Source organism: Thalassophryne amazonica, chromosome 11, assembly GCF_902500255.1.
Source record: "Thalassophryne amazonica chromosome 11, fThaAma1.1, whole genome shotgun sequence".
Taxonomy (NCBI): Eukaryota; Metazoa; Chordata; class Actinopteri; order Batrachoidiformes; family Batrachoididae; genus Thalassophryne; species Thalassophryne amazonica.
The window spans coordinates 106713171-106735394 of NC_047113.1; the positions used below are offsets into that span (position 1 = coordinate 106713171).

The 22224-nt window shown below is 42.9% G+C and overlaps 2 protein-coding genes across 2 annotated transcripts in view; both read right to left on the minus strand.

The window, feature by feature from the left end:
* The window catches only part of magt1 (magnesium transporter 1), a 70212-nt gene that overhangs the window by 19509 nt on the left and 28479 nt on the right, over positions 1-22224 (minus strand). The window contains exons 4-5 of the mRNA XM_034180995.1: positions 18095-18235; positions 8426-8566 (exon numbers count right to left, since the gene is read on the minus strand). Of these exons, the coding sequence (XP_034036886.1) occupies positions 8426-8566; positions 18095-18235 (282 nt within the window). The remainder of the gene's footprint in view (positions 1-8425; positions 8567-18094; positions 18236-22224) is intronic.
* Positions 2023-8277, minus strand: LOC117519746 (DNA polymerase epsilon subunit 2-like). Its single transcript, XM_034180994.1, has 2 exons — positions 7593-8277; positions 2023-2932 (listed from the first exon to the last, which is right to left on the minus strand). The coding sequence occupies exons 1-2, from the start codon at positions 8275-8277 to the stop codon at positions 2031-2033; spliced, it is 1587 nt and encodes a 528-aa protein (XP_034036885.1). The 3' UTR covers positions 2023-2030.

Genomic DNA, 22224 nt, shown 5'->3' on the forward strand with positions numbered 1-22224 from the left:
ATGTACCACAGGCTTTTAAGGTGGCAGTAATTAAACCATTACTTAAAAAGCCATCACTTGACCCAGCTATCTTAGCTAATTATAGGCCAATCTCCAACCTTCCTTTTCTCTCAAAAATTCTTGAAAGGGTAGTTGTAAAACAGCTAACTGATCATCTGCAGAGGAATGGTCTATTTGAAGAGTTTCAGTCAGGTTTTAGAATTCATCATAGTACAGAAACAGCATTAGTGAAGGTTACAAATGATCTTCTTATGGCCTCAGACAGTGGACTCATCCCTGTGCTTGTCCTGTTAGACCTCAGTGCTGCTTTTGATACTGTTGACCATAAAATTTTATTACAGAGATTAGAGCATGCCATAGGTATTAAAGGCACTGCGCTGTGGTGGTTTGAATCATATTTACCTAATAGATTACAATTTGTTCATGTAAATGGGGAGTCTTCTTCACAGACTAAGGTTAATTATGGAGTTCCACAAGGTTCTGTGCTAGGACCAATTTTATTCACTTTATACATGCTTCCCTTAGGCAGTATTATTAGACAGCATTGCTTAAATTTTCATTGTTATGCAGATAACCCAGCTTTATCTATCCATGAAGCCAGAGGACACACACCAATTAGTTAAACTGCAGGAATGTCTTTCAGACAAAGACATGGATGACCTCTAATTTCCTGCTTTTAAATTCAGATAAAACCGAAGTTATTGTACTTGGCCCCACAAATCTTAGAAACATGGTGTCTAACCAGATCCTTAAAGTGCATATTAAACAAATATGTAGGACTGCTTTTTTGCATTTATGAAATATCTCTAAAATTAGAAAGGTTTTGTCTCAGAGTGATGCTGAAAAACTAATTCATGCATTTATTTCCTCTAGGCTGGACTATTGTAATTCATTATTATCAGGTTGTCCTAAAAGTTCCCTAAAAGCCTTCAGTTAATTCAAAATGCTGCAGCTAGAGTACTAACGGGGACTAGAAGGAGAGAGCATATCTCACCCATATTGGCCTCTCTTCATTGGCTTCCTGTTAATTCTAGAATAGAATTTAAAATTCTTCTTCTTACTTATAAGGTTTTGAATAATCAGGTCCCATCTTATCTTAGGGACCTCGTAGTACCATATCACCCCAATAGAGCGCTTCGCTCTCAGACTGCAGGCTTACTTGTAGTTCCTAGGGTTTGTAAGAGTAGAATGGGAGGCAGAGCCTTCAGCTTTCAGGCTCCTCTCCTGTGGAACCAGCTCCCAATTCAGATCAGGGAGACAGACACCCTCTCTACTTTTAAGATTAGGCTTAAAACTTTCCTTTTTGCTAAAGCTTATAGTTAGGGCTGGATCAGGTGACCCTGAACCATCCCTTAGTTATGCTGCTATAGACGTAGACTGCTGGGGGGTTCCCATGATGCACTGCTTCTTTCTCTTTTTGCTCTGTATGCACCACTCTGCATTTAATCATTAGTGATCGATCTCTGCTCCCCTCCACAGCATGTCTTTTTCCTGGTTCTCTCCCTCAGCCCCAACCAGTCCCAGCAGAAGACTGCCCCTCCCTGAGCCTGGTTCTGCTGGAGGTTTCTTCCTGTTAAAAGGGAGTTTTTCCTTCCCACTGTAGCCAAGTGCTTGCTCACAGGGGGTCGTTTGACCGTTGGGGTTTTACATAATTATTGTATGGCCTTGCCTTACAATATAAAGCGCCTTGGGGCAACTGTTTGTTGTGATTTGGCGCTATATAAAAAAAAATTGATTGATTGATAGTGCGGTCTCTCTTTTACATCAACATTATTTTGTGTGGAACAGATATAAAACGTCTTCACAAAACACAATCAGCTTGTAGTGGCTCTTAATAAAAAACAAACTTTTGTATTCACTCCCTTTGCTGCTTCCTTCTGAAGAAAATGTAAATGGACTGCATTTATATAGCGCTTTTCCATCTGCATCAGACGTTCAAAGCGCTTTAAAAAGCGGGCAGCACCCCGATGTCAGGGTGCTGCCATACAAAGCGCTTATTACACACTGGGAGCAATATGTCCAGTTGTCCTTTAAAGACCTTGAAGTTTGCTGTCCTCAACAGTTCTGTTGGATGGGTAGTACACCTTAAATGTGAAGCCACTGCGTGGGAATGAGCCCGGATTGAGGCAAAGGCAGTCGGTGTTGGAGATGTTGAAGGGATCGTATTTGTCAGCAAAGATGATGACATCAGGGACGGGGTAGATGCGCAAGATGTAGTCATACGCCCAGAAAACAGGACTGACATACAGAGGGAGTGGAGTCAAGTGACCCTGGCAAAGGATAGTCCGAACAAAATGGTTTGGAATGTCAAGATTACTATTGGGCAGGTGGATGCAGTTCCTGCACATCTTGTTGACCAGGTCTTCTCTAATGATTACAATCTCCTGGCTGCAGTACTGAATCCTGCATGGGTTAGTAGTAAAGATAGAAAATGGCACCCTCTGTCTGAACTCCTCAGTGATGTGATCTGCTAAAGGAGGCCTCGGCAGGATGGAGCCTGGACCAGGATCTTCAGGACCCGGAACAAACACAAACCGACTACTGCTGTGAATGCTGGGATATGTAGATATGGCATCAGCAAGAGCCTTCAAAGACTCTTTGAGTGACGTGATCTGTGTTTTCCCATATGGGGCAGAAGAGAAGTTTCCACAAAAAACAAAACAGGTGGGAGGCATTGCAGCATAACCTGAGAACATGATGTGGAGCTTCTCCATCACCTCAGCGCTGTCCAGCCACACATCGGAGACGATCACAAACATGGCATCCTCATTCTCCTCCTCCAGCTGCTTCAGCTTGGCTGATGCCTTCACAGAAACGGTGGATGGACCTCCAAAGAAGTTCAGATTGCCGTAGTATGCCCTTGTGGCCGATGATGGCTCAGTAGGTGGAAACCCAAGTCCATTGACGTGGAACACAGAATCCTCGTACCATCCTTCACCCACTACTCTACTGGTGGTTGGCTCTCACTGCGGTATTGTATCACTTCCTGTTCCGGAGCACAGCGGTGTTTTTCTGCATCTGTTAGCTGTTTAATCTGCGCAGTTAGATTGATCTAGTTATCTAGATTACGATTTGTTTCCCAGTGTAATCTTTACGTGCCTTAACTAAAGCACTCCTTCTGCTGAATCACCTCTAAATTATTTACACATTATTCACTTTGCGTGTTTTTAGGAATCCGCTAGCTTAGCGTAGCTACTAGCTCTTAGCCGATTTAGCATGGCGGCTTCTCCTGTCTCTCCCGCACTTTTCTGCTCTGGGTGTGAAATGTTTAGTTATTCCTCGGCCTCCTTTAGCAGTAATGGTACTTGTAATAAGTGTAGCTTATTCGTAGCTTTGGAGGCCAGGCTGGGCGAATTGGAGACTCGGCTCCGCACCGTGGAAAATTCTACAGCTAGCAAGGCCCCTGTAGTCGGTGCGGACCAAGGTAGCTTAGCCGCCGTTAGTTCCCCCCTGGCAGATCCCGAGCAGCCGGGAAAGCAGGCCGACTGGGTGACTGTGAGGAGGAAGCGTAGCCCTAAACAGAAGCCCCGTGTACACCGCCAACCCGTTCACATCTCTAACCGTTTTTCCCCACTCGACGACACACCCGCCGAGGATCAAACTCTGGTTATTGGCGACTCTGTTTTGAGAAATGTGAAGTTAGCGACACCAGCAACCATAGTCAATTGTCTTCCGGGGGCCAGAGCAGGCGACATTGAAGGAAATTTGAAACTGCTGGCTAAGGCTAAGCGTAAATTTGGTAAGATTGTAATTCACGTCGGCAGTAATGACACCCGGTTACGCCAATCGGAGGTCACTAAAATTAACATTAAATCGGTGTGTAACTTTGCAAAAACAATGTCGGACTCTGTAGTTTTCTCTGGGCCCCTCCCCAATCGGACCGGGAGTGACATGTTTAGCCGCATGTTCTCCTTGAATTGCTGGCTGTCTGAGTGGTGTCCAAAAAATGAGGTGGGCTTCATAGATAATTGGCAAAGCTTCTGGGGAAAACCTGGTCTTGTTAGGAGAGACGGCATCCATCCCACTTTGGATGGAGCAGCTCTCATTTCTAGAAATCTGGCCAATTTTCTTAAATCCTCCAAACCGTGACTATCCAGGGTTGGGACCAGGAAGCAGAGTTGTAGTCTTACACACCTCTCTGCAGCTTCTCTCCCCCTGCCATCCCCTCATTACCCCATCCCCGTAGAGACGGTGCCTGCTCCCAGACTACCAATAACCAGCAAAAATCTATTTAAGCATAAAAATTCAAAAAGAAAAAATAATATAGCACCTTCAACTGCACCACAGACTAAAACAGTTAAATGTGGTCTATTAAACATTAGGTCTCTCTCTTCTAAGTCCCTGTTGGTAAATGATATAATAATTGATCAACATATTGATTTATTCTGCCTAACAGAAACCTGGTTACAGCAGGATGAATATGTTAGTTTAAATGAGTCAACACCCCCGAGTCACACTAACTGTCAGAATGCTCGTAGCACGGGCCGGGGTGGAGGATTAGCAGCAATCTTCCATTCCAGCTTATTAATTAATCCAAAACCCAGACAGAGCTTTAATTCATTTGAAAGCTTGTCTCTTAGTCTTGTCCATCCAAATTGGAAGTCCCAAAAACCAGTTTTATTTGTTATTATCTATTGTCCACCTGGTCGTTACTGTGAGTTTCTCTGTGAATTTTCAGACCTTTTGTCTGACTTAGTGCTTAGCTCAGATAAGATAATTATAGTGGGCGATTTTAACATCCACACAGATGCTGAGAATGACAGCCTCAACACTGCATTTAATCTATTATTAGACTCTATTGGCTTTGCTCAAAAAGTAAATGAGTCCACCCACCACTTTAATCATATCTTAGATCTTGTTCTGACTTATGGTATGGAAATAGAAGACTTAACAGTATTCCCTGAAAACTCCCTTCTGTCTGATCATTTCTTAATAACATTTACATTTACTCTGATGGACTACCCAGCAGTGGGGAATAAGTTTCATTACACTAGAAGTCTTTCAGAAAGCGCTGTAACTAGGTTTAAGGATATGATTCCTTCTTTATGTTCTCTAATGCCATATACCAACACAGTGCAGAGTAGCTACCTAAACTCTGTAAGGGAGATAGAGTATCTCGTCAATAGTTTTACATCCTCATTGAAGACAACTTTGGATGCTGTAGCTCCTCTGAAAAAGAGAGCTTTAAATCAGAAGTGTCTGACTCCGTGGTATAACTCACAAACTCGTAGCTTAAAGCAGATAACCCGTAAGTTGGAGAGGAAATGGCGTCTCATTAATTTAGAAGATCTTCACTTAGCCTGGAAAAAGAGTCTGTTGCTCTATAAAAAAGCCCTCCGTAAAGCTAGGACATCTTTCTACTCATCACTAATTGAAGAAAATAAGAACAACCCCAGGTTTCTTTTCAGCACTGTAGCCAGGCTGACAAAGAGTCAGAGCTCTATTGAGCTGAGTATTCCATTAACTTTAACTAGTAATGACTTCATGACTTTCTTTGCTAACAAAATTTTAACTATTAGAGAAAAAATTACTCATAACCATCCCAAAGACGTATCGTTATCTTTGGCTGCTTTCAGTGATGCCGGTATTTGGTTAGACTCTTTCTCTCCGATTGTTCTGTCTGAGTTATTCTCATTAGTTACTTCATCCAAACCATCAACATGTTTATTAGACCCCATTCCTACCAGGCTGCTCAAGGAAGCCCTACCATTATTTAATGCTTCGATCTTAAATATGATCAATCTATCTTTGTTAGTTGGCTATGTACCACAGGCTTTTAAGGTGGCAGTAATTAAACCATTACTTAAAAAGCCATCACTTGACCCAGCTATCTTAGCTAATTATAGGCCAATCTCCAACCTTCCTTTTCTCTCAAAAATTCTTGAAAGGGTAGTTGTAAAACAGCTAACTGATCATCTGCAGAGGAATGGTCTATTTGAAGAGTTTCAGTCAGGTTTTAGAATTCATCATAGTACAGAAACAGCATTAGTGAAGGTTACAAATGATCTTCTTATGGCCTCGGACAGTGGACTCATCTCTGTGCTTGTTCTGTTAGACCTCAGTGCTGCTTTTGATACTGTTGACCATAAAATTTTATTACAGAGATTAGAGCATGCCATAGGTATTAAAGGCACTGCGCTGCGGTGGTTTGAATCATATTTGTCTAATAGATTACAATTTGTTCATGTAAATGGGGAATCTTCTTCACAGACTAAAGTTAATTATGGAGTTCCACAAGGTTCTGTGCTAGGACCAATTTTATTTACTTTATACATTCTTCCCTTAGGCAGTATTATTAGACGGTATTGCTTAAATTTTCATTGTTACGCAGATGATACCCAGCTTTATCTATCCATGAAGCCAGAGGACACACACCAATTAGCTAAACTGCAGGATTGTCTTACAGACATAAAGACATGGATGACCTCTAATTTCCTGCTTTTAAACTCAGATAAAACTGAAGTTATTGTACTTGGCCCCACAAATCTTAGAAACATGGTGTCTAACCAGATCCTTACTCTGGATGGCATTACCCTGACCTCTAGTAATACTGTGAGAAATCTTGGAGTCATTTTTGATCAGGATATGTCATTCAAAGCGCATATTAAACAAATATGTAGGACTGCTTTTTTGCATTTACGCAATATCTCTAAAATCAGAAAGGTCTTGTCTCAGAGTGATGCTGAAAAACTAATTCATGCATTTATTTCCTCTAGGCTGGACTATTGTAATTCATTATTATCAGGTTGTCCTAAAAGTTCCCTAAAAAGCCTTCAGTTAATTCAAAATGCTGCAGCTAGAGTACTGACGGGGACTAGAAGGAGAGAGCATATCTCACCCATATTGGCCTCTCTTCATTGGCTTCCTGTTAATTCTAGAATAGAATTTAAAATTCTTCTTCTTACTTATAAGGTTTTGAATAATCAGGTCCCATCTTATCTTAGGGACCTCGTAGTACCATATCACCCCAATAGAGCGCTTCGCTCTCAGACTGCAGGCTTACTTGTAGTTCCTAGGGTTTGTAAGAGTAGAATGGGAGGCAGAGCCTTCAGCTTTCAGGCTCCTCTCCTGTGGAACCAGCTCCCAATTCAGATCAGGGAGACAGACACCCTCTCTACTTTTAAGATTAGGCTTAAAACTTTCCTTTTTGCTAAAGCTTATAGTTAGGGCTGGATCAGGTGACCCTGAACCATCCCTTAGTTATGCTGCTATAGACGTAGACTGCTGGGGGGTTCCCACGATGCACTGTTTCTTTCTCTTTTTGCTCTGTATGCACCACTCTGCATTTAATCATTAGTGATTGATCTCTGCTCCCCTCCACAGCATGTCTTTTTCTTGGTTCTCTCCCTCAGCCCCAACCAGTCCCAGCAGAAGACTGCCCCTCCCTGAGCCTGGTTCTGCTGGAGGTTTCTTCCTGTTAAAAGGGAGTTTTTCCTTCCCACTGTGGCCAAGTGCTTGCTCACAGGGGGTCGTTTTGACCGTTGGGGTTTTACATAATTATTGTATGGCCTTGCCTTACAATATAAAGCGCCTTGGGGCAACTGTTTGTTGTGATTTGGCGCTATATAAAAAAATTGATTGATTGATTGATCCTTCTGCCAGTACGTAGCAGGACTCAGTATAAAGGCCGTTATGAAACTGTGCTTTGGACATATCCAGTTGTACTGTTCCATTTAGGTCCTCCAGATAGAATTTATCCTCTTTCAGTTGTGTAATCATGCCCAGTACGATCACCTCTCCCAGTTTATCCGTGCTTCCGAGCAGTGCTTCTATTGTTTTCAGCTGAAATTTATTTCGGCCCTCGTCAACAGCAGCTCCTATTGCAGGGGGGGTGAACAGTTCGTGCCGATGGATTCGCTGTTGTAAGATTGTGTAGCGCTCCCTGGAGAGTTCGGCTTTGTCTCTGGCTAAACCGCACAGGCTGGGCGACAGGTGGGTAGTCATACTGATGGGGACAAATTTCTTTCGCTCCACACTGTAAATGTATCTGGGAACGTCAAAGGCTCCGATGATGTTGAAAACATGATCTATGGTTTCATCACAAGACTGAGTGCAGTCCTGAACAGCACTTTCCACCACAGACAGCTCGATCATAGTAGAGGACAGTGGCTGTTTTTCCACTGAATCCAGGAGTTTTTCTATGACGTCATCCAGTTCAGATGGACTGACGGACTGCAAAACCTCCACAAGATATTTGCTGGCTTCAGGTCGCAGAATAAGTCCTCGCATTTTGAATCCAGCCAACACTTTAGTCTTCATTTTTTGAACAGCCTCCATAACTACGTTTATGCAGTCATTTAATTTGGCGCTAAACGTGTGTGCGGAAAATTCTTTGCATTTTTTACCATGTTTGTGATTTAACTGGAACACAGTCAACATAGAGTGTATGAGGGGAAAACGTTCATGAGCTACATGTGGGCCTTACCAGTGCAGAGAAGGCCCAGACATTCCTGTTAAACAAGAACTCCAAATTGTGCCTCCTTAGATATGCCAGTCCACCGATCACAGCCAAGAGGAAGCCCAAGAGCAGGGGCCCTGCATAGTTCGGAGGACGAATAACACGAATCTGCAAACAGACAAAACAGAGCTGAATTCATGAAGCGCTGAGATTTTAGGTTTTCAGTTTGCTGGATTTAGTCATTCTGACTTGAGTCCCTAAATATTACATCCTTTGTTAACCTCCAGACTCAATGATGGCAGAAACATTTCAGTTCTCCTCTGTGCTGTTCCTGTAAGTAAGTCCCTTCGGCTGCTTGGGGTCACCACAGCAGATCCAAGGTGGATCTGCATGTTGATTTGGCACAGGTTTTACACTGGATGCCCTTCCTGACGCAACTCCACTTCATGTACCAAATATAAAAAACAACAATAAAAATCCCTCAAAATGTAATTGTGACTGTTAAAGAATACTGTCAACCTGTGGGATTAAAATCTGAACAAATTTAGCGACCCTTCAAAGGGACAATCAAGACTGCCACATAAAGACGATTGTATTATTTAGGTCTTGTGTCATCCTGACAATCAAAATCTACTCCAGGTCTTCAGTCTGAATTCCTTCACCACAGGAATCGACTCACCAATAACTGAGGACATTAGAAATTACAGCACGGAACGATACACAAGCTCCAAAATTTGATACATAGTTACGTTGCTGTTCACACTAATTATGTAGGAAGCAATCTGCGGTAAATCTTCAACTTTCACCCTTATGCTAAATATGACTGAGATTGGTCAATTGATTCTTGAGATATATCGTGCTAACAAGTGAAAACGGACATGCTGATCGCTATATGGCAGCACAGTGGATTAGTAGTTAGCACCGTTGCCTCACTGTATAACCCCCCCGTGACTTGATTAGTTGGGCTGTTCCGCCCACCCTCCAGGTTACGGTCAAATGGTACATCCCACCTTTGCCTCAGGCTTGTCCAGACCTTTTTTGTGCCTTGTTGAACCTGCAAATTGGTTGATAGTTTGTTGCTCCGAACATGTGCTGTGTGTGCGTAAATATGAATGTGAGTATCCTGTATACTGTTGTCATTACATGTGCTATGTTTAATACTGCACTGCATGATGAAGTAGTTAAGTTTGTGTGGTGTTAGTTTGGTTGTGGTGGTTCATTTGGCTGTGGGGCGTTTGACCATAATGGCGGCACCCATACAGTTTGTAACCATAATAAGGGGCCCTAGGTAAAGATGGCTACATTCCTTTGTTAGTAGGGTAGTACATTTCTTTGTCCAAAAGAGGGCGGTATTCTACCACTTATGAGTGGCCTGAATTTCAGTGTGTTTTTCATGCTGGTTTGAAATGTACAATTAGATTGTATTATATAATTATTCAATTGTAATTATTTTTCTTTTTATTGTTTTACAGAAACCACACACACTCGATACTTGCGTGTTCTAATAAAGTCCTGGAACCCAAAGGCTGTGGATAATTCTTCATCTCAAGTCTCCTGTACCTTCTGACAGAGGACAAGAATATCCAGCTGTAACTAGCCAGTTACAGCTGTGCACACACGCACAATCATGTTCTGTCCATGTTTGTGTGGATTTGTGGATTTCTTCCCACATTTAAAGACATGCAGGTTAGGTGAATTGCAAACTTTATAATTGTCCAGGTCTCCCTTTCAAAAGAGATCTCGATCTCAATGGGACTAACCTGGTTAAATAAAGGTTAAATAAAAAATAAATAACTGCCTGTATTTCAAAACATTTTCACCAGCGCTTGAAACAGATATGGTACGTGGCCGCAGCAGGATGGGTCCCACGCCGCCCAGCCTGGGGGTTGAAGGCTGCAGCAGTAAAAAAAAAATGCGCTGCCTTCGAGGTGGCAAGGAGGAAGCCAGGGTGGGGGTAATAGGGATGGACGGAGGGAGACATGTGTCGTGTGCAGATGAGTTAAATTTTTGTCCGTGTATGTGTAGAGTCTGACAGTTTCTGTCCGTGTGTGTGTAAAGTCTGATGTTGCTAGGTGAAATCCTTCACCAAGGCTGTAGATCCTTCTGGGAGAAGAGCAGGGAATTTGGCCTTCAGGAGCCGATAAGGCTGCCATGTTGATGTTTGGCGGAGAGATACAGAATTCTATTTACTGCACCCCTGACCATCGAGAGTCCAAATTTATGAAGAATATTCTCTGGTCTTAGCAGTACAATTCCTTTGCAATGCAGTGATTTGCTCCGAGATTGAATCCATTTTGCATTTGAGTTCAAGAGTTCACTCAGTCTGAGATTACACAGCACTGCCCAACTCATTAATTATGACGGACAGATGAGGGGACAAGATTCTGGAAGTAGCCGTCTTGCTAATATTCCTGTGGGTCAGGGCAGCGCACAAACCAATCAGCACCAAACCTCCCACCATAAAGCGAATACGAATGAATCCTCAACGTCTTCCACAGAGAGTGGAGCCACATGTCACACTCCATTCTCTCAGCCGTCGAGAGCAAAGCCCGCTGGGTAGGTTCCATCAGGGCACGCAGGGTCCCCAAACCCTGATCTCCTTGTTGAAAACAAATGGTGTCAATGGCGTTGAGAGACCAGCTGATCAATTCCATAGTTAATCCAAATCATAATTTGAAAAATTCACAGTCTGGTGAAGCTGGGACTTTGAAGTTCGGAGCAGAGATAGAGAACAGAAAAAGGAGGAGAGGAGAGGGGAGGAATATGACCGTCCTTGCCAGAGTCCAAGCTGTTGTGACTTTCAGATTTTAAAATAAGTGACTTTTTTCTTCTTGCTGGCGGTTGAGAAATGCACCCAGAACAAACACCCAGGGACTCCTTTAAAATGCTGCGCTTATTCACAAGCAGTTTCCACGATAAGGAATTAAAGTATTTCCAGTCATCGTCTTCCAAAATGTCTTATGTAGATAACCCAGAGCTGTGACTCGCCCGGTGTAAGGGGCTCAGCGCTGTTGCTGCAGAGAGAGACAGCAGGTGCCCGCCGGATCAATAGTCACTACCCACGCAGAGCAGCCAGTGGAACAAACTGTGTGTTTTTTAAAAACAGACAAACACAGTGCTTCACATTAAATGTGCAGTAAGTCTATTTCAGATGATCAGTGTGGACTGTCTCTTAAAAGGCTTTTTAAAAGTTTAAAGAGTCACAGCACCTCATTCGGCTCCAATCACACTGATCCATCAGGTCGTCTGATGATCACACCTGATCGCGGTCGACTGGCGCTTTAAAAGTTTAAATCATCGCAACGTAATGCTTCTGTGTGTTCAGCGCGTGACAAGGGCATCCTCTGAGAAATGGAAAAGTAAGCAGGAAAACCACTGAGGGACTTGTTTTAAAATGCTACGTTTGCAGCCAGGACAGTAACGTATTTTCAGATGCTTTCCAAAATCAGGACACTTTATGTGAATACATGTCTGTCAGACTGTGATGATGGATTGGACTGAAGCAAACAGGTAATATTTACTCTGTGTGTGAATGAAACAGTCTTGTCCACATGAGGACTGCACATTTTAGCCAATCAGTGACCAGCACTGATGGACGTATTTAGACTTATATAAGAAATGTGTGCCAACAATCACATAACTTATCTACAACTTATGTCCCACGTGTGGGATGTACGAGTCACACGCTGGCATTCATTGAAAATTTTCAGAGTGCCCAAAACTTTTCAAGGAGCTCAGCGTAGTAGGACGTATATCAGTGAGCTTCAGCATGCTCTTAACTTAAAAAAAAAAAAAACCTTACCCTTAACTTATTAGACTTATTCCAGCATTTTTTTAATATGACTGGCATATGCTGGCTAAATCGTCAAGGTGTGACAGGGCCTTAGGGCCCTTCTCCCCTGCCTTCTCCCTGAGGCATCCAAACACATTCTGTGCAATATGTAACACAGTCAATGATCTTAAAAAACACATGGGTTGTGACATGAGAGGAAATAATATTCATATAACATTTAATTCTTGCCTCCTTTACCACAGTCTGATAACGGTGCCAACAGTTTTTCAAGGTTTGAAGAGAGTCCTGTAACCTGTCCTTTTTCCAACTGCATTCAGCCTGCTGACATTTCTTCCTGGCATCACGAGTTCTGTCATTTAACCACGGCTCAAATTAGCCATGGATTGCCAAGTCTTGAATGGAGCCACTGAATCCAGAATGTTTTCACATAACAAATGCAACCATGAAACAAGCTCTTCTATATCACTGACAAACTTCAAAAGAAGTGCATAACTGCTGAAAGGCTGAAAGCAGTAAACTTCTTAAGTGTTTCGCTGATAGGCCTACAACACCTCCAGAGGGTTCAGCAGTGAATCCCAGCATCCCAGGTTCACTCCATACATATCATCAACTCACTTGAAGGCCCAGACGGAGTCCTTTCTCTTCGTCCACAGCTACTGGCTCCCTTTTCTCAGCAGCCTTGGATAGGTTTTTGACTGCTTTCTGGCAAGCCTTCCCTCGCACTCCCATCTCCCCGAGTAGCCTGGATGTTGAGGTGGCTATGAACCCTCTGCAGCCTACTTCCACTGGGCATAGCTTCGCTTTCCAGCCAAGTTGTTGCATGTTGACTGCAAATTCTATATACCTCAGCTTCTTTCCACTGCCCTCTCCCAGGGCAACATAAACTCAATGATGTAGACGAGCTTGAGTGAGGCAGACTACAAAACTAGGTCTGGTCACAGATTGGTAACTGCAATCTCAGCTGGAAAGCAGAGTTTCTTGCCTGCAGTTCCCAGTCCCATGCTCTGCCCACCATCTAGACTTATGGTGGCGATGCTAGCTGGCCCCTCACCTTCCCAGACAAATGGGGCTAACTTCCCATGGGATGGCGGGGAAGGAAGGTGTTCACTCTTGTCCATCGACTTTCTAGCACTGCTGCAAGACACTTTAGGACCTGGTGTGCTGCCAGGTGTAGTGGCCTTGGGCAAGGCTGGCCTTGCATCCCACCAACATGTGCTCCAGGGTTGCTGGACATGGACATAGGGGGCATGTGGGGGTTTTCGCCATACCACTGGCTTAGGTTTGCAGGAGAAAGCAGGTGTCAGGGTCAAACACCTTCAGACACTTAAGAATGGACACGGGATGTAGCAAATCTTTTTTGTCAGCTTTGCAAAGGGAAGAGCAGTCTCAGAGCACACAGTCTCCACCTCTCTCTATTCAACTGTCTCTTTGCTCAGCATCTTTTATTCACTCAAAAAACGTGATGTGCAGGCATGGCGTGATCGTCAAAGGCTCACATGAGTCATTCAACATGTCAGTTACCTTGCGAAGAGGCACATGCAAAACATCCTGTGCAGCTGTTGAGCAAAGAGTAATTAAAACCCTTTCATCGGGATTGTTGACTTATACTCCCTTCTCTTTTCCCATCAAACAACCCGTCTTCAGGCAGGATGTGAAACAGACTGGTACACATCAGTTCTGTTGCTTACTGACTTCCCACGAGAACCTTCCTTGTTGCTGGGCCCAGTGGTCAGCACGGACGTGTAACACAGCACAGTGCAGAAATATGAGCATGAGATAATGAAATACTGAACAAGTGATAGTATATAATGCTGAACAAGGGGTAATGGATAATACATACTGCTGAACAAATGATAATAACAACGATAATAAACAATAATAACTAAAATAATTTCCGTGGTATTAAGAGCATAATTTCTCTGACAGCAGGACATTGTAGGCAGCCCTGATGGTAAAGCTCGCCTTAAACGCCTCCATCTCCAACAGCTCTTTCCAGGAGCTCTTCCTCTTCTCCACTCCTTCCTATGCCATGCATTGCCCTTGCTTTGCCTGTGCCACAGCTTACACGCACCTTCCTGCTTCCTCTTCTTGACGGAGCTCCTGGACCACCAGCATGTGCCTCTCAAATGGAGTGGCCTTGTTCCATGCTTGTGTACTGGCCCCAAGGCCAAGATCACTCCTCTCCTCAGCCCACAAGGTCCTTGTGTCTGAGTGCTGCCTTCGCCTGCCCAGTTACAGCCAGTGTGGTCCACTTCCTCTCGGTGGCCAGGATGAGGGCAGTCTGGGCTACAAATGAGTCACTCGAATCAGTAGGTAGTAGTAGCATCATCTCCAGTCTGACTTTGGCACACTTGTACTCTTCTGCTAGGCTGAAAATGGGCAGGTGTAACATCCCTTTGCCATATAGTCCAATACTGCTAAAGCACCTGGGAAGGCCAAGCCACTTCCTTATGTATGAGCTAACCAGTCTCTCCAGCTTTTCCACCTTTGAGAGCGGGACTTCGTATAAGATAAGCGGCCACAGAAGATGTGGGAGTAGTCCGTACTGCACACACCAGAGCTTCAGCTTGCCAGGAAGCAGGGTTCTATTGATGTTTTCCAGGCCACTGGCTACCTCCTTCCTGAGCTACTGTACTTGTTCTTTGTCTTTGAAGGAGGCGTCACACCACCGACCTCAGATCTTCACCGGCTTCTGGAAACCGTTGGAATGGGCTCCTTGCCAATGTGAAAGCGGTGGTCTGACAGTCTCCCCTTGACAACTGAGATAGTTTTGGACTTGCTTGGCTTGATCTTCACACGAGCCAATTCCATGGTTTCCTGGAGCATTTTTTAAGTAAGCCGTACAGTGCAAGCCATGGTCGTGGTGAGTGTTGTGAGGTTGTCAATATAGGCTCTCACCAGTGGCAGCCTCAGCCCTGGCCTTATCCACTGTCCACCAACCACCCATTGAGAGGCCCAGATGATGACCACCATTGGCAAGAGTAAAGGCCAGTGGGGAGATGGTGCAACCAGCCATGATTCCCACTTCTGTTGTCAAGTAGAGCTGGATATCCCAGAAGTAGGCCTTGACAAGGGATGTGAGAGCTGCTGGAAACCTGAAGTAGTCAAAGGCTGTCCACAAGAGGTTGTGAGGAACTGAGCGAAAATCATTTGCGAGTTCCAGGAACATCACATGGAGATCTGTGCTCTCCTTCTTGGCAAACTGGATTTGATGCCAGATGACATTGGCATATTCCACACACCTGGAGAAGCCTCATATGCCTGCTTTCTGGATTGACGTAATAATCAGATTGTTTCTTTGTAGATAACCTGCCAACCTGTGGGCGGATTTTTCCCTCAACATTTAGAAAGCTGATCTGGCAGAACTGGGCAATCTCTGATGAGGCCTTTTCCTTGGGGATAAGGAACCCTCCAGGCCTCTGCCAGGACAATGGCATCTCCTTTTGCCACACAACTCTTATTACCTTCCAGAGGAATCGCAGGACATCTGGTGCATTTCTGTAGAGCCTGTATGGAATTCCATTGAGACCTGGAGATGATGTAGCCCTTGCTCTATGCACGGTTTTGTCCACTTCACGCCACCTGGGTGGACTGAGATCTAGTTCATCCTCTGGTGGACTGACTGGTGGTATTTCACGTGGGAGCATGACTTCTTCCTGGTGTCAGCCATCTGTCCATTCATTCAGGTGTTCTTCCATGTAGGCCTTTGACACAGACTTCCATTCTTCTCATTCATGAATGGACCCTTCACAAACTTGAAGAGATCTTTGTAGAAGCATCAAGTTGTTTGCTCCTTCTTTCTGCACTTTCTCAGAAGATTTTCAGCTCTCCTCAGTGTTGTAAGCCTGCTCTGAATTTATTCCTGAAGCAGCCTTATCCCCTCCTTCTCCTCCTCTGTGGCCTTCCTCCATTGCTTCTTCAGCTGCCTCCTCTCCCTGACCAGGTGGTCTATTTCTGTCTGCCTGAATTTATTATGTGGAAATGATTACTGTAGAAAAGCTTCAGAGATTTGTGACCGAGATAAATGATGGCTGGAGTACAGTTTTAAGCAGAAAGGAGGCGATAATTGGCGAATCACTGTCGACGCTCCAAAATGAAGCATGCACAGTGAAGGCAGGGGGACTGATCAGAAATGGGAACCTTTCTGAATGCGACACTGCACAAAAAACCCAAAACCTCCAACAAATATAGGGGTAGAAACTTCTGTCCACCCACCGTAGACAGCACCACACCCTGGACTGCGGGTTGGAGATGCAGCAATGTTTTGTGATCGTACACTAGCAGAGACTCCGTTCTATAAAAAGCACAAATTAAAAGCAATTAAATAAACTGGAGAGTGACAGACTGCTCGTCTGTCACTCTCCAGTTTATTTATTTTATGTTTATTTTTATTTTAGTTTATTTATTTTATGTTTATTTATTTTACTGGCTCCATCTTGTCACAAGTGACAAGTGCAACTTGATTGAGAGGTAAGAAGGTTTTTTGAGTGCATTTTATGTCATGCATCTTTTAAACAAAAGAAACATTGAAAAAAAGTGTTTGTAAAAAGCCGCACACTGCTGGCTGTGTCGTCATCACGCTGAGACACTAACACACTGCCCCCTCTGCCCTCCTGCAGAGTGGACACAGGGACTCATTACCAGTAGAACAAAACAAAAAGAGAGATTCAGATTCTAAAAATCGATTTTTAAACATGTTCAACCCAGTAAATTTTATATCTTGTGTCTAGCCCTGATTTTGCATAAGGATGGCATCAGCGTGGACATTTTGGCAACTGAACTGACACAAATCCGTCATAGCGACAGAGAACTTTAATCCCTGAGAAGAGCTGTTTCAATAGAGTGCAGTAATGGAACCCAGATTGAAATTTGTGCTCAGCTAAAACCTCATTAAGATGTTTGGCCACTTTTTGTGACATTTTGGAGAAAAAAAGGCAGTTTTATCAGGGTCTAAAATTCTGAGGAGATAGGCTTTTTTAAAAGAGGATGACTGTTTAAAACGTTTAAAACACTGAGGAACACGGACAGAAATCACTGGTCTGTTCATTATTGATGAAACACACGGACCAGCGGTGTGGAAAAATGGGCATGCGGGAGGTTTCATCCCATCAACCACACTGATGAGCTCTTTTTTATTTATTTATTTTTTTTACCCTGAGTACTGACAGCCAGGTGAGGCCTGGGACGGGAGAAGAAGAGAGGAGTTGACGTTTGTCCTGATAAAAAGAACTTATGGGTGTAGAGTGGCTCACTCAGTGGCTAAGGAGTTGATCTGCCAATATGTAGACGTGGGTTGAATCCACCTCATGCTGTTAGGGAGTGTGTGTACCTCAGTTGTCACTGGGTAAAAAGCAAGATAAACTCTCGACAGGCCACCAGTCTATCGCTTGGCCACATACAGACCAACCCAATTACAGGCTCACTCACACCTACAGTCAATTTAAAGTCACCTAAACTGCATGTCTTTGGAAGTGGGAGTAAACAGAGGGAAGCCACACAGACATGGAGAGAACATCCTAACCCCACACAGAAAGGATCAGGTGGGAAGAGGGGGAGGTGATGGTCTAGTGGTTAAGATGTTGGGCTTGAGTCCAGAAGATCATGGGTTCAAATCCCCGCCTGAGGCCTTTAATCCCCTAGTTGCTCCTGGTGTGTAGTGAGCGCCTTGTATGGCAGCACCCTGACATCGGGGTGAATGTGAGGCATAATTGTAATTGTCTGATGCAGATGGAAACGCGCTATATAAAAATGCAGACCATTTACCATTCCAAGAGAGCCTGGGACCTTCACGCTGCAAAGCCACAGTGCTAACCACTAAACCGCCATGCGCCCCATCTCACTTTGGCGTGATTTCATGATCTCATCAGCTGCTTGTGTGGTCTGACTGTGTACTTCACACTGACCTGCACGTCAGTCCTGTCTGCCACCCAACGAGCCAGTTGCTCAGCAGCAAATCCTCTGACCTGCAGTTCGTAGGTGTCAGACCTGCGAGGTTTCCCTTTTGAAGGAAAATGGATGAAGGTTGGAGCTGAATTCATGTTTAGCTGTAACACAAAAAGGCACAACTATGGTCAATATGTAAAAACAGAGCAGTATAAACACTTTAAACAGAAGACAGACATTATCTGAGTTGTTTCTTTGCAGGTGTACCACAATTAACATCTTGATTAGAGTTCACAATGAACCTTTGGGTTAAAAACAAAACCATTCTTTCAGTCAAAGATGAAGTGAGGAAAAAATGGTGATGAAAAGAAAGCAGGCAGGTTTTCATCCCTCAGGGACCACAGGTGTTCCCACACAGACTTCACTGGGGTTACCTGCTCAGCTACATCAATGGCAGCCAAAGTATAACAAGCAGCATATTTTGGTTCCGGCTCCACCCCCCACATTTTTAAATCATTCCAAAAGAACATCATCTGCAAATACTGGACACACATGAGACATTTCAAGTGCTCTCCATCCACAGATGCCTACCTGCTCTTAAATGTGGAGGAGAGGAGGAGAAACAGGACACCTGGTAAATGGCCAAAAACAAGGAATAACAGAACACTTAGCTGGGGAGCTTGCCAAAGTCTTTTTTTTTTTTTTTTTTTTTGCACTGCAAATGCGAATCATCAGCATTGTGTGTTGACGTGATCACTTCTTATTAAGTAACCTCCAAAATCACAGCTAAAGCATACTGCATCTCAGATGTACCTTCTGGCAATTTGTAGCTAAACCTTCAGGTTTTCTTTTTAAAAAGACCTTACTTGTGTGAAACACCTTTAGGCGACTTGATGCAGTTTGTTCAGTGTGACGCACTTCAGAGTTCGGAGAGTGTGACGCAGTCCAGCAGCAGTGCAGTTGCTGCCTTCTTTTTCTCCAAACATGCCAAAAAAAAAAAAGCCATTAGCAGCAAAGACTTGGATGAGATAAAACTCTCCTTAAATTTCATGTCGGAGGATGGTGTGGTGTGGTGAAAAACCGACTGAGCTACTTGTTTTATTGAAGGAGGTTTGGGATCTTAAAAGATTGGAGCAACACATGTGAATGGATGAGGTAACTGTGTCTGGACTAAGCATTAAGCTTCGGACATATGCCAGGGCAGCGGCGCCGGAGGACACACAGGAAGAATCTCACTCACTGGAGCAACAGGTTATTCACTTTTTTCCTCCAAGGACATCCTCATTAACAGCAGTGATACTGCAGACCATTGAGTCTCAAGAAAAGACAAAAAGTCAAAACCGGTTATTATCCGGTTTGCAAACAGGAGGTTTAAGAATGATTTGTTAAGGCAATCAAAAAAAAGTTGAGAGGAACCGAGGTGTATGCAAATGAACATTTGACAAAGAAAGATGCAGAAATTGCAGGACAAGCCAGAGTTCTTCGAAAACAGAAAAAAATTAAATTAAATGGCACTCCAGAGGAAGCGAAAGTCCTAATGATACGAGAGCTTTCAGACCTGGATAATCTTAAGTGACTGCTCCTCGAGGAGGAAAATATCTTTACTGGTTCTTTCTCACTTATTTTGAGGGTTTTTTGTTTTGATTTTTGTTTGATCTCACTTTGTTATGAGTCAACTTTTGAGAAAACTTGTATCAGATACTGGTTTATATCAAATAGTCAGTTTTCATTTAGCTGCATGTTTGGTTTGTGGATTTACAGCTTTTTTTTTTTATAATGTCAACTGATTCGTTCCAATTTACCTCTGCACAGGAGCTTGACCTAAAGAATTTTTGAGCACTCTGAACATAAATCTCATAACATTGAATATAATATAGATCCAGATTAATTTTTTCTCAAAAATATTACTCAACACTAATTACTTCACTGAGGAAGAATTTAAGAATTGTTATGATAAACAGGTTATTCTCTATTACACATTTCAATAGTACAAGTCTTTCTATGAACTTCTGTTCTGTTATTGCGGTTACTGAGATATAAATAGGATGCACAAAAGGGGCTGTGACGTGGCATGTTACGTTGGTTCAAGTTATTGTGAAATTGTTAATATGTCCTTTTCTCTTGAAAATATATCACAGAATGTTTAAAGTGGAAATTAATGTGAAAATCAAAAAACAATCATAAGCTGCATTTATAGAGCACCTGAATCAAACAAAATTTTTTGTGGATAAGTTGACAGACATGCATAATACTTTTAAAAACAATAAGCGTTTGTTGATCTGCAGAAATTTTAATATTACACAATTACACATAGATGAATTTATAAATTCTGTGTTTTGTTTTTTTTCCTACGGGATTGTACACAGTGATTACTCATCCAACTAGGATAACAAGGAACACTTACAACCCCAATTCCAATGAAGTTGGGGCGTTGTGTGAAATATAAATAAAAACAGAATACGATTTGCAAATCCTCTTCAACCTATATTCAACTGAATACACCACAAAGACAAGATATTTAATGTTCAAACTAGAGCCAGACTGATATATTGGCCAGCCAATATTATCGGCCGATATAAGCCAATTTCAAAGTACTCACTATCTGCCGAAATTTTGCCGACAGAACGCCGTTAATTTCTCATAAACAGAACAGTTACTGAAATAATGTTTGCGTCGGCAATGTAAAATGTCCTTGCACCGTTTGTCCAGTAGATGGAGCTCTGACTCCATTCAACTGAGAGCTGCTTACACCCCTGCTTAAATGTGTTCATCACCGGCTCCCGTAGTTCGTCGTAACACTGCACTGATCGGCTGACAAAAGCATATGAGTAAGTTTATAAGGATGTTGTTTGTAATAACTTTGCGATTACATTCACCCCACATTTCTCCCATTTCAGTTCAACTCAGTTTGATTAACTCAGTTTATGTAGTAATGTGTCAAATGTGCTTCATTGCGTCGGTCACACTTTTTGTTAAGCCCACGTTGTGTAGACCTTATTTCTAGCATGAAAAACTTTTGTTTACTGCCAAGAGGTTGAAACATTCAGATTCACTGGACGCCCGGAAGGGTTCTGGGAATTACTGCCGTTGACCATTAACCCTCTGGGGCTGACGCCGTCGCATACGACAGCTGCGACCAAGCTTTATTAAATTGTAAATAACTTTTTAATGATGTGAGATAGAAACTTTGTTTTTGTTAACACTGGACTTTCAATCCACTGTCAGCCATCTTGGTACTCCTCATAGAAGATGTGTGATGATGTGTGCAATGTGAGTGTCCAATCAGAATCGGTTCTCCATCACATGGTTTATCAAAATCCAGTCATAGGGCAGATTTACCTCACGTGATATGGCAAAGATCATTTTCAGGAGTGATATCTTACTAGTTGGCCCATTTGAATAGCTCCCTAACTGCTCCAATTGCATTTTTGCATTTTTTTGAACTTGAAAATTCTTCTCTGTTATAAAGTTAATCAATATGAGGACAAAAGCTTCAGCTTTTGTTAAGAGTCCAAAAAAAGAACATTTTATTAATTAAAAAAATAATAATAATATTATTGGCTATCGGCAAATCAGCCGATTTATCGATTATCAGCATTTTTTTTCATTCAAATATCATTATCGGCATTGGCCTAAAGAAAATCCATATCGGTCGGACTCTAGTTCAAACTGATAAACTTTATTGTTTTTGTGCAAATATTTGCTCATTTTGAAATGGATACCTGCAACACATTTCAAAAAAGCTGGGACACAGCAACAAAAGACTGGGAAAGTTGATGAATGCTCAAAGAACACCTTAATCGAAACAGGTGAGTGTCATGATTGGGCATAAAAGGAGCATCCCCAAAAGTCTCAGCCATTCACAAGCAAAGATGGATCAAGGATCACCACCTTGTGAACAACTGCATGAAAAAAAGTTCAACAGTTTAAGAACAGTATTTCTCAACGTTCAACTGCAATAAATTTAGGGATTCCATCATCTACAGTCCATAATATAAACAGAAGATTCAGAGAATCTGGGGAACTTTCTACATGTAAGCGGCAAGGCCAAAAACCAACAATGAATGCCCGTGACCTTCAATTCCTCAAGCGGCACTGCAATAAAAACCAATATCATTGTGTAAAGGATCTTACCGCGTGGGCTCAGGAA